Source organism: Paroedura picta, chromosome 12 (genome assembly GCF_049243985.1).
Source record: "Paroedura picta isolate Pp20150507F chromosome 12, Ppicta_v3.0, whole genome shotgun sequence".
Classification (NCBI taxonomy): Eukaryota; Metazoa; Chordata; class Lepidosauria; order Squamata; family Gekkonidae; genus Paroedura; species Paroedura picta.
In genome coordinates this window covers 11,016,376-11,029,994 of record NC_135380.1, presented here as the reverse complement: position 1 = coordinate 11,029,994, position 13,619 = coordinate 11,016,376, and the positions used below count along the sequence as shown (strand labels likewise).

Genomic DNA, 13,619 nt, shown 5'->3' with positions numbered 1-13,619 from the left:
ACCGCAAGAAATACAAATGAAGGGTTTGTTTGTATTTAGCTAATTAGATGACTAGCTGAGCGGGGTATTACGCAAGCAGGCTCGCGAAAGCGGTCCCAGCCAAGCTAATTGCCAGAGTTGCTCAGAACGATACATCAGCTTCGTTCCTCGTTTGGAGGTTGCTCTGGCAAAGTCTTGATTTGTCTCCGGGAATAAATTGTGCAGACTTTTACAACTAGAATTAAGATGGAAAGGGGCTAGAGGCGGTAGGGCTGCCAGTCCTGGCTTGGGAAAGACCTGGGGAATTTGGGGGCGGAACCTAAAGAAGGTGGAGTCTGGAAAAGGGAGGGGCTTCAATGGGGGCCCTGCTCCCCAATCTCCCAAGGGGTTCTAGGCATGCGCCTGAAAACTCTACTATGGTTGATACACGCTGGGTTCAAGGAACGCATGATGTGTCCTGTATAACATAGAGACCCAAGAGCAGCAGCCAAAGGAAGCGAGAAAGGAAGGGCAGGCAAATCCCCTTTCCCATCTAATATTTCGACATAATTGATTTGAGCAAAGTTTAGGTTGCTCAATGCTCTGAGGATACAAGTCAGTGTATGAGATCTATCTCTGGCGCCTCTATCACCCCCCTGGGCACAGTAGGGGAATAGCTCGCATCATTGCTCTGAGGCACGGAGCAGTATTCCCGTTTTAGAGTAGGCTCCTGGGGTTTTGAGACTGTGTGGACCAGAATTTTTATAGCCAGCACACATCCGGGGGTGAAAGTCTGATGATCACAGTGGGCTGAATAGCCTGGTATTCTTTTCAAAATGCAGACACAGGAAGGGTCATCCACTTGCAAGGCTCTCATAAAAAAAAAAAAACGAAAAAAGTAAAGGTATCCCTTGTGCAAGCACCGAGTCATGTCTGACCCTTGGGGTGACGCCCTCCAGCGTTTTCATGGCAGACTCAATACGGGGTGGTTTGCCAGTGCCTTCCCCAGTCATTACCGTTTACCCCCCAGCAAGCTGGGTACTCATTTTACCGACCTCGGAAGGATGGAAGGCTGAGTCAACCTTGAGCCAGCTGCCGTGATCAAATTCCCAGCCTCGTGGTCAGAGCTTAAGACACCATGTCGGCTGCTTTACCATCCTGCGCCACAAGACCAGTCTTTTTCAACTTTTTACCATTGAGATACCCCTGAAACATTCTTCAGGCTTCGAGAAACACCAGAAGTAGCACGATCATGCAAAATAGGGTTGGGGAGCACAATGGATCTCCAGACAACCAAAATGGCATCAGATGGAGAAAATGACAGGATTGGAGGTCCAAACCACTCTCCAAATCCCATCCTTCCCATGCTCCACCCTCCAAAATCTCCAAGTATTTCCCAACCCAAAGCTGGAAACCCTATGTATTGTAACTTTCAGTGAACCAATGCAAGCAATGAGAGAACTCCTCCCTGTTCATATACACCTTATTGAGTATAAATGCACACTAGATACACTTCAGGGAAATAGTCTCCACATGTTTGGTAATAAAATCCAGGACCCAATGCTGTCTGGTACATGCATGTTGAGACGCACCTATGGTCACTAGAAACCATGGGAGATGTAGTCACCATGGTTCCTGACAGCAATAGATGCTGCCATGCATGCTGGGAATGTTTATGTGCTCTGCTGTTAACCATGTCTATTATGTGAACTCCATAGTGCGAATGTCAACCACTATTCTAATGAAGAATCGTAATTTAGCCAATCAGAGACTATCCTTAAAGGAACTTATGGACCAATGAACTGCTTCCATTAGGGACCAATCAGGTTCCTTGGCGGGCTTGTACAAATGTATATAAGGCACTGTGTTCTGCTGTTCAGTGTTCGGAGCTTCTGGTGGGAGTTTGGAGCTAATAAACAGCTGACTGTGTCCTTTTCCAAACTGTTAAGTTCCAAATAATAGACCTCCCCTTCTGTAGCATACCCAACTCTCCACTCACGCATGCCCTCCTTCAAATGAGAAGGATTATCAACACTCAGCCCAAGGTCACCCAGCTGGCTGCATGTGAAGGAGTGGGGAATCAAACCCGACTCACCAGATTAGAAGGTGACGCTCTTAACCACTATAACAAGCTGGCTCTCTCCACTACACTGTAACTACACATTCTCCTGGTTGTGCCTTGCCTTGCCTAGACTCTCTCCTTTGCCTCTCTCCACACTGAAGGTTACAGTGGATGAACGATAGGGTTGTGACTGCAGGGGGTTGGACTAAATGACCCAGGGTGTCCCTTCCAATTCTATGATTCTATGATTTGCTATCACACTGAAACAAGATGGGCCTGAAAGCAACAGATCTAGCAGGCTTACTTGAGAGATCCCGGCCAACTCCAAGAGCAAGCCCATCTTTAATCCACAGCACGATGCCGTTGTATTCTGGAATGGCACACAACAGGGTCACAGGTTGTCCAGCAATCACTACCTGGTCCTGAGGCTGCTGGGTGAAGGAAGATGCAGGACCTGGGGAAAGAGACCAAAAGGACCGTCAATGGTCACATGTTAAATCCAAGACCTCAGTGTGATATAATGCCACAGAATGTACTGTCCATAGCAGCCATTTCCTCTCGGGTAACTGATCTCTGTATTCTGGAGACATCCAAGTCCCAACTGGAGGATGCAACATGGCCTCTTCTGATGGTTGGTTGGCTACGCTTTGGCTTTCAATGGCTAGTAGTAACAAGCAGAAATTAATTTCTGAGCATTTTCAGAAACCAAAGCCTTTTTCTTTTTTTAGTACAATTTTTATTATTATATTAAAATGTAACAAAATGTTAATATAAAGAAACTACATTAGTTAGGTTATATAAACTGTACTCTACAAACATTTTAGTAGAAAACCCCATTCAATCCCGGTGTCCCTTATTTTCTTAAATAGTTCAGATAAGGACCCCATTGTTCTTGGAAGACATCATCAGTTTTTCTGTTAACTATCAATGTCAGGTTGCCATTTTGGCCAAATCTGCCAGTTTGGTCAGCCAGTCCTCTATTGTATTTTCCATTCTCTGGCCAAAACCAAAGTCTTGATACCGCGGAAGCACTGAAAATTAAAGGACTGCTCAGCATCGAGGTGTTCCAACCTGTGCAAGTCATGTGGACATCACTGAGCGTCATCCAATTATTCAACACCCAGCAATTCCACATAATGTGAACTGAATTAGCCCGATTATTGCACCAGTCTGGTCGTTTCTCTTACTTCAGAAACTATTGTTGAAGTTAATGTTGATTGCTCTTTTCTTTTCTAATGGTCAGACCCATCGGTAATTCCTTTTTAGAATGCAATCCTCATATCATTTGTCCTTTTAAGCTCTTGCTGTGAAATGAGGAGGGCCATTTATATCCTCCAAAGAGCTCAAGGCTATAGGCATGGTTTCCGCTCCTGAACATTCACAGGTAACATGTGAAAATCAAGAGTACAAAGTCTGAGTCCAGTGGCACTTTTAAGATTCCGTTTAATCCTGGACATAAGCTGCCACCAGACCACTGAATAGAAGAGCTGGATTTGCCCTTATTTTTAATGGCCCCATAGGGTATAATGAAGCCAAATATATTCGGTATTACCGAATATTCAGTATTGAGTATATTGTCAGCCAGATAGATTAACGAACCTGCATTCACAATAGAAAATGCCAGGAAAGCCCAGTTTTTTTATTGTAGGGGAGGCCTACTAAACCCCAGCCTGGTGGAATTCTCTACCTAGTGAGAAAAGAGCCCTGTGGGAACTTAAGTAGTTCCACAGGGCTTGGAAAACCAAGGGAGGCCTACAGTTGAGGTCTAAAGTTAACCTCAAAATACTGCTGGTCTCCCTGCCTAACTCTGTCTAATCAAATTGACAAATACGTCCCCAATAACCCCTATTTTCATTCCCTGGAATAGAAGACAGTTTTAGGAGAACAGGGTTATTCTTTGTGTTTTGTTTTATTGTTAGGGGCCAAACCCGTTGTATTCAGGAATACAATGGGTGCTAGATTGGTGTGTGTGTGTGTGTGTTTGTAAGAACTCTGTGGATGGCCTCTCCCTCCCCTAGGACCTGGAAAGGCTGCAGGACCCCAGGCAAGAACCTCAACGGCAGGGGCAGCTCTCATGTACCTGTATTGTATTCTAAATTATGTTAGCTGGCCTGAGCCTACAAGGTAGGGTATCATATAAACAGAACAAATGAACAAACTGAATGCACATGCCTACTCCAAACCAACACAGCTACCTTCCTGAGAGCCTCTGGCTGCAGCCATCATCCCAGAAGGATGCCTGTCTTACTACAAAGGAGCGGACGTCACCCTTTCAAATATGATAATTTTGTATTGCTGAGAGCTAAATGTGTCAACCTGTCACCTAAATGCATCTTTAACTTTCACAGAAAGGCAGATTAGGGGTCCTAGTTAAGTGTTTAAAAGTTTCTTTTCTAAATCCCCTTGGCTAGCTGCGAATTAAGAGAGAGTGATGTGACAATTTTCAGCTTAAAAAAACGAAAAAGTTCACAGCGCAGAAGTCCTGTTCAGACATTAATCCCCCATTGAAGGAATAAAAGCTCAGCATGGGGCTAGTCCTCCTTGAGGAAGAGCCAGGCAAGCTGAAGTGGAAAGGGAGAAACAACAATTATAAATCCCAGAGTTAAAAGCAAACAGAATGTACCCTTTGAGCACGCTCAGTTGGCATCTTCTAGGCTTTCCGCAGACTAATGAGACCTCACCCCCATTCGACAGCATCCCCAGGGGGGCAAGTAAAACAGCACATTTTTTTTTTAACATGTGCGAGCTTACAGGCATGGCTGCTGCTGGGATAATATGCATGAGGGATGTGGTAAGTGGCTCGTTAAGCAACTTGAGAGTATCCCTTTGTGCCTCCCAGATGAATGCAAGAACTGCTCAATTATGACAAAAGAGAGACACCCCTACCGTCTAACATTCCAGGCCCCCCAATTGCCTCTCAGCTATGGGGAAGAGCTTTTCTTTCTCTCTTGTTCCCTAACGCAGAAGGCACACAGCAGAGAACCCATTGTGGAATAAAGGCTCAACGAGAACCCATTTGTCACCACACTTGAAGCAATACTCTTCCCCTTCCTTCCACATTCACAATGTCATTTACCAACATTTGAAGGAGCGACTGCAGAATTAAGAAGACAAAGCAGGGAACAATAGCCCGGAATCAATCTCCATTGGTCTAAGGAGGCTTTGCATGAATCCAGTTGCACCAGACTTGAGTTGGGGCCCAGGGGCACTCATGGAGTACTGTGTTCAGTTTTGGGCACCCCAATTGAAGAGGGATGTAGACAAACTGGAACGTATCCAGAGGAGGGCAACAAAGATGGTGAGGGGCTTGGAGACCAAGATGAATGAAGAAAGGTCGGGGAGCTTGGTCTGTTTAGCCTAGAGAGGAGACGACTGAGAGGGAATCTGATAACCATCTTCAAGTATTTAAAAGGCTGCCATATGGAGGATGGAGCAGAATTGTTCTCTCTTGCCCCAGAGGGACGGACCGGAACCAATGGGATGAAATTAATTCAAAAGAAATTCCGTCTAAACATCCGGAAGAAGTTCCTGACAGTTAGAGCAGCTTCTTAGTGGAACAGGCTTCACTGGGAGGTGGTGGGTTCTACATTTTTAAACAGAGGCTAGATAGCCGTCTGACAGAGAGGCTGATTCTGTGAAGGCAAAGGGGTGGCAGGTTACAGCAGATGAGCGATTGGGATGTGAGTGTCCTGCATAGTGCAGGGGTTGGACTAGATGATCCCTGAGATCCCTTCCAACTCTATGACTCTATTATTCTATGAGATCTGGAAGCTGTGCCTTCAAAGAATGCATGGCACTCATAGTTTGCCTACTTAATTCCAGAAGAGCTGCCATCCTTCAAGTAGGGCCCAGAGTGCACCTGGAATTACAACTGATCTCCGGAGATCAATTTCCCAGGAGAAAATGGCAGTTTCAGAGAGTGGATTGAGTAGCATATTATAGAGATCACATCCAGATTGACCTGCACCTTGCAGAGAACCTATGAGACCCATAGACTGTGCCGCTGTTACTCGATCTCCTGGAAAAAAAAATATTTCTCTTCAAGACTCTTGCCGAAATAATTGACTTAAATGCTGCATTTGTGCCAGAGATTATAGGCAAGATTGGCTTCAGTTTATCTTTAATATTGTATAGTGCTGTTTTTTTTCTAAACCGATGTACTTTTCACTTAAACGTGTCATGTATTACTTTCATTTGTAAGATATATTGTCTCTGGTGGCGTCATGCAAGCCATCGTCTGAGTTTTGCAAATTCAAACGATAACAAACAGGTAAGTAAAACAGAGCGCCATTCGTTTAGTTGTTGACATGCATAATTTATTAATGTTATTACAGTGTCTTTTGGGTAATTTTGATATCTTTGTAGTTAAGCCACTGAGGAAAGTTTGTGAAAACATGTACTTAACCAGTCCACATTTGGGTGAATTGTATTATACTGGATTAAAGATATTTCTTTTTCTCAGTTTCCTCAGCCTCCAAGTAGGACCTGGGGATTCCCTGGAATTACAGCTCATCTCCAGATGACAGAGAACCAATTCCCAGAAGAAAATGGCAGCTTTGGAGTATAGGCATTGTAGTCCATTTAGGTCACTGTCCTTCCCAGGCTCCATCCTCAAATCTCCATGAGTTTGCCAACCTGGATCTAGCAATCCTACTCCTCACCCCCCCCCTTGTGTGTGTGTGTGTGGGGGGGGGAACCCAGCAACCCTTCTAGGAATTTCCCAAGACAGAACTGACTACCCTAAGTTAGTCTGGTTAGCCAGTTGCAGCAGAATTATATAGAAGTTCAGTGGAGTTCCAGTTCATGCCATTGCCGGCCTAAAGGTTACTGTTGTACCGGGGGGGGGGGGGGGGAGTTCCAAGAGAAGCTCCAATGTGGAAGTGATGAATAAGGATGCATCCAGTTATTTCTCTTGAACCTTCAGTCTTGAACAAGGCTTTCCTCCTTTACATAGATGCAAATCGTTCAGCATGACCCACCGAGGACATGAACTCTGACAAAAGCTTATGTTGAAATGCACTTTCTTAAGGTTCCTCTAGACTTCTGCTTCGGCACCCTATGCCCATAGGGTTCTTTGGAGGTCTCCCATCCAAGTATGGATTCGCACCAACTCTGCTTAAACTTTAGCAAGCTGGGTACACCAAGAGCCAGCTTGGTATAGTGGTTAAAAGTGGTGGTTTCTAATATGGCGAGCTGGATTTGATTCCCTGCTCCTTCACATGCAGCCGGCTGGGTGACTTTGGGCTCATCACAGCTCTGATAGTGCTGTTCTCACAGAGCAGTAATATCAGAGCTCTGTCAGCCCTACCTGCCTCACGGGGTGTCTGTTGTGAGGGGATGAAGGGAAGGTGATTGAGACTCTTTCTGGTAGAGAAAAGTAGGGTATAAAAACCAGTGCTGCTTCTTCTACATACATGCAGTTGTTGAGGCTAAGGACTGAGTGTCCAGATCTTCCAACCTTTGAAATATTAACCTCTGATAAACAAATTACAAATTTATCCCTTAGTTAGAATTTGGCGTCCAAAGTGGGTCTTGAGTTAGAAAAGATTAAAACAATATTGACCCAGCCCTGAAAGGGACTCTTTGTCCATTTCCAGAAAAGGCCCGGACCCCAATTTACTAGGCACAAAATGCACCTCGCTCCTTCTAAGTAGAGCCCTTTGTTTGTTGAGTTCCACCTGATAAGCTGGACACAGCCAACTCTGGTAGATCAAAATGAGAAAGCTTTCAAGTTCTGACATCATGATTATTAGCATTGACCCCCCCCCAAAAAAAAACCATTCAAAACACTTGGAATCCTTTCATTCCAGTCACAGCATGTGGCATTCTTAATGCAATGTATCAAGGACCAGTGCCCCCTCTGCCAAGAACAATGTGAGTGAAACCAAACAGTCCTTGAAATTGTGAATGAGCTCAAATAGGGGGAAAAAAAACTATTACGGAGATGAACAACCTTTCATCCATGTGTGAACACGACTCCCAATGTGACCACTCCATCTCTGACTTCTTTGTCCTTGCCCTGAAAGGGAACTTGTTTCACACCTTTAAAAGACGTAACTGGGAATTGAAATCCACAGAAGTCTTGGTGCTCTGATCAGCCATAATGGCTCGTGACCCATTGCTGATTAAACTACTGCCCCAAATTGTTCCGAGTGCTAAGAAAGAAAATTGACTGACGTGGTAACTTTTATGTGTCTGCGGAGGGTGGAGACAAAAAGGAGAGCTTCTGAAATTCCATATGACATTTCCATGGGTGACGTCACATACTGTCTACCAAAGACTAGGTGAAGTGCTGAAATATATTTCAACGTTAACAGATGGACACAAAATTGCTTTATTATTGACTTGTGCCGATGCCGATTTATTAGTCTATCAAAATCTATCCTGGGTCTATCAAGATTAGCGTAGTCTATTCTGACCAGCAGAAGCTCTTCAATATCTTGGGGGGTGAGGTCTTTCACCTCACCTACCACCTGATGCTTTCAAAAGGAGATTATCTGGATAATTATCAGCTTGAAAGCTGCCAAAGGGATTCTGCAGGTGCACTGGGACTGTTTTTGCTTTTTGTCTCCCACGACTTGCCCTGAATCTGATCCAGAAACAAAACATCTTCAGCGAAGGCTGAGTCACCAGGGCTTTTCATCTCAGTGTGGACCTCACAGTCTCAAGGGTAAAGGAAGCTCCAACTAGAGCATGGGGCCCAGCCAATGTAATATAAGAGGGACCATGAGACATTAGTTGGAGAAGACATTTCAAGAGAGCCAAAACCACTCTCTTTGCCTTGTTGTTTGGTTCCTTTCAGTGCAAAAACTCTCCGAATCGCTGCGTGAATCCATAAATAAATATAGATGGTGAAATGGCTGCGTCTTATATGGGGCCCTCCTGTTCCTAGTGCAGTTTCTGAGGATACACCTTGACTCACAAATGCTGAGGATGAAGGCTGTTTGTGGCCAGGTAGGGATGGAGCAGCAAGACATTTGGCAGGTGCCAAGATCCTGTTAGTCCACTGCCACTATTGCTGTGCTCTTTCTTTTGGACCTAGTTACTTAGCTGGACAATTCCTTTGCTGTTTTTCAGCAATCCCAGTGGGAGGGAGACCTGTTTCTGAAGTCCTTGGAAATACCTTGTCTCCAAGATGGGGATGGAGGGGCCATGGCACAGTGGTAGAGCAACTGCTTTGCCTAAGGTGACCAGATTTTAACATTGGTAAAGTGGGACACCATTGACCCGGGGAGGGGGTTATTGATTAAAATTTTGGTCTATCTGGAGCAACAAAAAGTTTCATAGAATGCAAAAATAGTATTGTAATATATATTTTTAAATTTCAACAGAAGTACAATTTGCCAGGTGCCTCCAGATGTCCCTGGGACAATCTGGTTACCTTAGCCTTGCCTGTAAAAAGTAGCAGGTTCAATCCCCAACATATCCAGTAGTAAGGACCATCCAGTAGTAAGGACGATGGCTTGCATGACACCACCAAATGAAGCTTCTCTGCCTGAAACCCTGAAGAGCTCCTGCCAGTCGGAATCAACAATACTGATCTTGATAGACTGGTGTCTGATTCAGTATAAGGCCGCTTCTGTTTGTAGGGTATCTGAGCCATAGGCACCAGTATTGGTAGGGATGGGATGTATTCAGACCCCTTTCCACTGCTGGCAAGAGGGAAACTCACTAAAGGAACAACCCACGTCACACAAGGCATCACTTTAAGGAAGTAAACTTAGGAATGCCCCCAGGAAAGAAAAAAAAATCAGGAGAGCCCACGGGGCTTTTTGGATCTGGCAGATAAGTGCAGCATTCTTAAACAGTTCTTCTTTCCCAATAATTATAGGATTATTTGCTAGGAGATATGTTTAGCATGGCAACATTAGCCTATTAACCAAGAAGCATATACAAGACTGTGCATAATCAATTGTGGCACTACGTGGGCTCAAATCAATGATGTAACCATGCAGAAATATTAGGAAGTGATTGAGACAAGAAACGTTCATCAAATTACTTGCGAGTCTGCTTAGTGTAATGAGAGTGACTGTACAGGGTGGGCACTTTGAAACTGGCATCTTCTGGACATGTTATTATGGGTGGCTTTGAGAATGGTACGGTCGGAAGGCATATGATACAGCAAGCTTGAGGAAGCTACATGGATAAAGATATAGTCTGCGCTTGGATGGGAGACCTGCTGGGAATCCTATATATCTGACACCCTGAATTTCATTATGGAGGAAAGGGATGTTAAACCTTTACCGTGTCTCATAACATGGTTTCTGCAGGGCCCATGCATGTCTAAGCACCAGATTTTCAGCAATATAGGCTAAGGTGCTTAATATACCACTAAAAGCCAATGGCAGGCTCTGAAACAACCAATGGACATCCCAAGACTGCCTACATTAGTTAAAGAACCAAATAACTGGCTTCCGTAGAAGCCTGGTTGCCCAGTGTGCAAACAGCATAGCATAAAAGGAAATGAACAGATGTGTATCATATGCAGTAAAATGCTTGAGATGGGCAGACTGATTCACCAAGGTTTTAAGGTTCTCTGTATGTTAAAAGCTTGGAAAGTGGCATATATGGACATAAGCAGTTGTCTTAGGCTAAATCAGACCTTTGGTCCATCAAGTTTATTATTGTCTACTCAGGCTGGCCATGGCTCTCCAGAGTCTCAGGCAGAGCTCTTTCACATCACCTGCTACCTGATCCTTTCAACTGGAGATGCTGGGGGTTGAACTTGGGACCTTCTGTATGCCAACCACTGAGTCACATATTATTCCAAAACATCCTAGCTGTCTTTGACATGTCCCTTCCTCAAAATGGAGGCCACAAATTGTATTCCAAGAGGCATCTGCAGAGTAGCTAGGCAACTGCATAAATAACAGTTCAGCTCAGTATCTTATAATAGTTCAAGACACTTAAGTATCTGGGATTCATTGCCTGACCCAAGTAGTCTCAGGTGGGCAGGGAGCATTCACTGTGGCAACCAAAGAAGACAAAATTATTTCAAGCAACTATGAAGCCAGCAGACCAGATGAGGTCGTTACTGCATAAGAGACAAACACGCCAAGTCATACACAGGGTGGAATTGGGGACTGTGGGGGATTTATTCCTCCTTAACGCTTGAGCCATCAAGTTGCAGCCAGAAACAGGTATCTGTGCTTGCAGAACATACACTAAATTTATGATTGCAGGCACAAATGTCCTGTCAGCAGGGGCCATTGATTGAGCAGATTAAGTCACATCCTCACAGTGACTTCTTGCCATGGTCCATTTGTACCATCATGGAGGAGGGGATCCATCTGTCTTGCCATGGTCCCTCAGTACAATGGGGACTAAGGAGAACCATCATGGAGGAGGGGATCCATCAGTCTTGCCTTGGTCTATCAATGCCATGGTGACTAAAGAGAACCTTCATAAAGGAGAGGTCAATCAATGCCTGCAATCCTCATTAAAGAGAGCCTTCACATACTGAGGCAGCAAACCTCCTACCAGCACCAGGAGGAAACACCAGTGGAAGGCTTTTGCCTCCATGTCATTCTTTTTGGCCCTCCATGTTCTTTCTCATCCTTTGGCAACAACAGGATCCAGCTGCATGTGGGTTACAGCCAACCCATTCACTTCAATTGATAACAGTCGTCTGTTTTTACCAAATTCCCTACAGCTTAACATTACAATACTCCAGGACAATTGTTAGAAGGAAGTTTCCTCACAGAGTTTATGAGGCTGTGTAAAGTTTCCTTCAGGGTGGGGGGAATCAGGGACAACACAAGAGCACATTCTGCTACTGACAGCCCTCTGATGTGCAAAAGCTTTTATTTGAGAACATAGTGAAGATCAGAGCTGAAAACCCAGGGCCATCAAAACACACCTCTTTGACCGTTCCAAACTCCCCTGTGGTCCTCAGAGGAAGATTAGTTGCAAACAGCTCTCACATTTTCATGACCTGATGAGATTCCAGTTCAATCTCCAAGGAGTCTCATTAAAAATCAAACTGGCCTTGAAGGTTGCTAGGAACACTTTTTGCTCTGATGTTCAAACTTCACCAATTTAATTTCAAGACAAATCTAATCAGCAGCTACATCCCCCCTCCCCCCCCAACAAATATCGCCCTAGGTTTTTCGAGCTACAGTGTAAAAAAAGCAACCCTCCCCCCCCCCCATAAGCTCCCGAAATACACAGGAAACTGAAAAAATGGGAGGGGGGGAACCTTGTAAATGATGGTTTTGTGATTCCTCCTCTATGCTCCCGCTAACTAAAATTTCACAGCCTGTGCCTTGATCGCAACAATTCCCAAGGTGGCGCGGGGGAAGACGGACAATGTTGCAGCGCGGCAATAACTGGGAAGGAAGAGAGAGATTGTTTTATCTGCAAGAATTATCAGGTTGTCAACTGGGAGCCGCACGAGCTGTAATGAGAAAGCTGCAATCCAAAGTGGCGTCTGTGCCCTCCGAAAATGCCCATTAAGTGGGGACTTCATTTGGTAATTGCTGTTGGAAGGAAAGAACTTCTTTTAAAGGTTTGGTTTCTTTATGGGTTTTAGAGAGCAGTTGATGTGCCGTGGAAAATTAGAACGCGAAACGGGCGGCTGTGTCTCCCCCGCTTCCTTTGCACATCCTGGCCCCTGTGCTTGCTGAAACCGAGAACGTGCACACAAAGCAGATCTTTAATGGAGGTCCCATCTGTGCCGAGGTACTCAGTGCGGATAAAAAGTACAGAGGCAGGATGGGCTGTCAAAGACTTTCGGCTGGCTCGTGTTTTAAGCCTGGTGCCTAAGAAATGCTTATGTTAATAAGGCCAGGCCAACAAAAGTGGAAGAATGAGGTGGAAATAGGCTGGCCAGTTCTTGGAAGGTGAAAATCTGGAGGAGCTGGAAGTGGAGACTAGCCTAGAGCCTCCTGCCTAAAGGTAGAACAACTAGGGTCAAAGGAGGAGTGAATGGTGGAGCCCATATGTCAAGGGGCCAAGCTGGAGGTGGAGTCTGGGCCAGGGTCTCCTGCCTTAAGGTGGAACAAGTAGGGTCAAAGGAGGAGTGAATGGTGGAGCCCATGCACCAAGTGACCAAGCTGGAGGTGGAGGCTGGCACAGGGTCTCTTGCCTGAAGGTGGAACAAGTAGGGTCAAAGGAGGAGTGAAGAGGTGGAGCTCATGGGCTAAGGGGCAAAGCCAACGCAAAATACCAATTCATCTAAGAAGTGTCCATTTCGATGAGTTTATTATTAAACCAAACCACAAGCCAATGTAGAGCTTCTGGCTATTCCTACAAACATACTCAAGGGGAGATGTGAACAAGGCTCACCATGCTTCCAATATGAAAACCAAATCAGATATGGCTGTATAAAGCAGTGCCATGAAAATTGGGGTTTCAGAGTTTAGAATGCTCCCTGAAAAGCACCTTCATGGGGGGAGGGGGCATTCTCTGTATTTGTTTTTCCTTTCTGCTATAACTTCAGTACAATCCTGTCCCTTGGCTGCCCCCTTTCCCCGAGAGATCACAGCCATTCAGGGCTCAGGGGATCCATGTGACAACACGGCAAGGTTACCCATCAGGGAACAAGCTATCCAAGGGGTTTCACTTTTCAAGAATGAAAGTTGAAATGGAAGTTGCTCCT

The 13,619-nt window shown here is 45.1% G+C and overlaps 1 protein-coding gene across 2 annotated transcripts in view; it reads right to left on the bottom strand.

The window, feature by feature from the left end:
* Window positions 1-13,619, bottom strand: part of KIRREL3 (kirre like nephrin family adhesion molecule 3) — a 712,715-nt gene that overhangs the window by 267,298 nt on the left and 431,798 nt on the right. For both annotated transcript variants that reach the window (XM_077305782.1, XM_077305781.1), the window contains exon 3: window positions 2,325-2,474. In XM_077305782.1, the coding sequence (XP_077161897.1) occupies window positions 2,325-2,474 (150 nt within the window). The remainder of the gene's footprint in view (window positions 1-2,324; window positions 2,475-13,619) is intronic.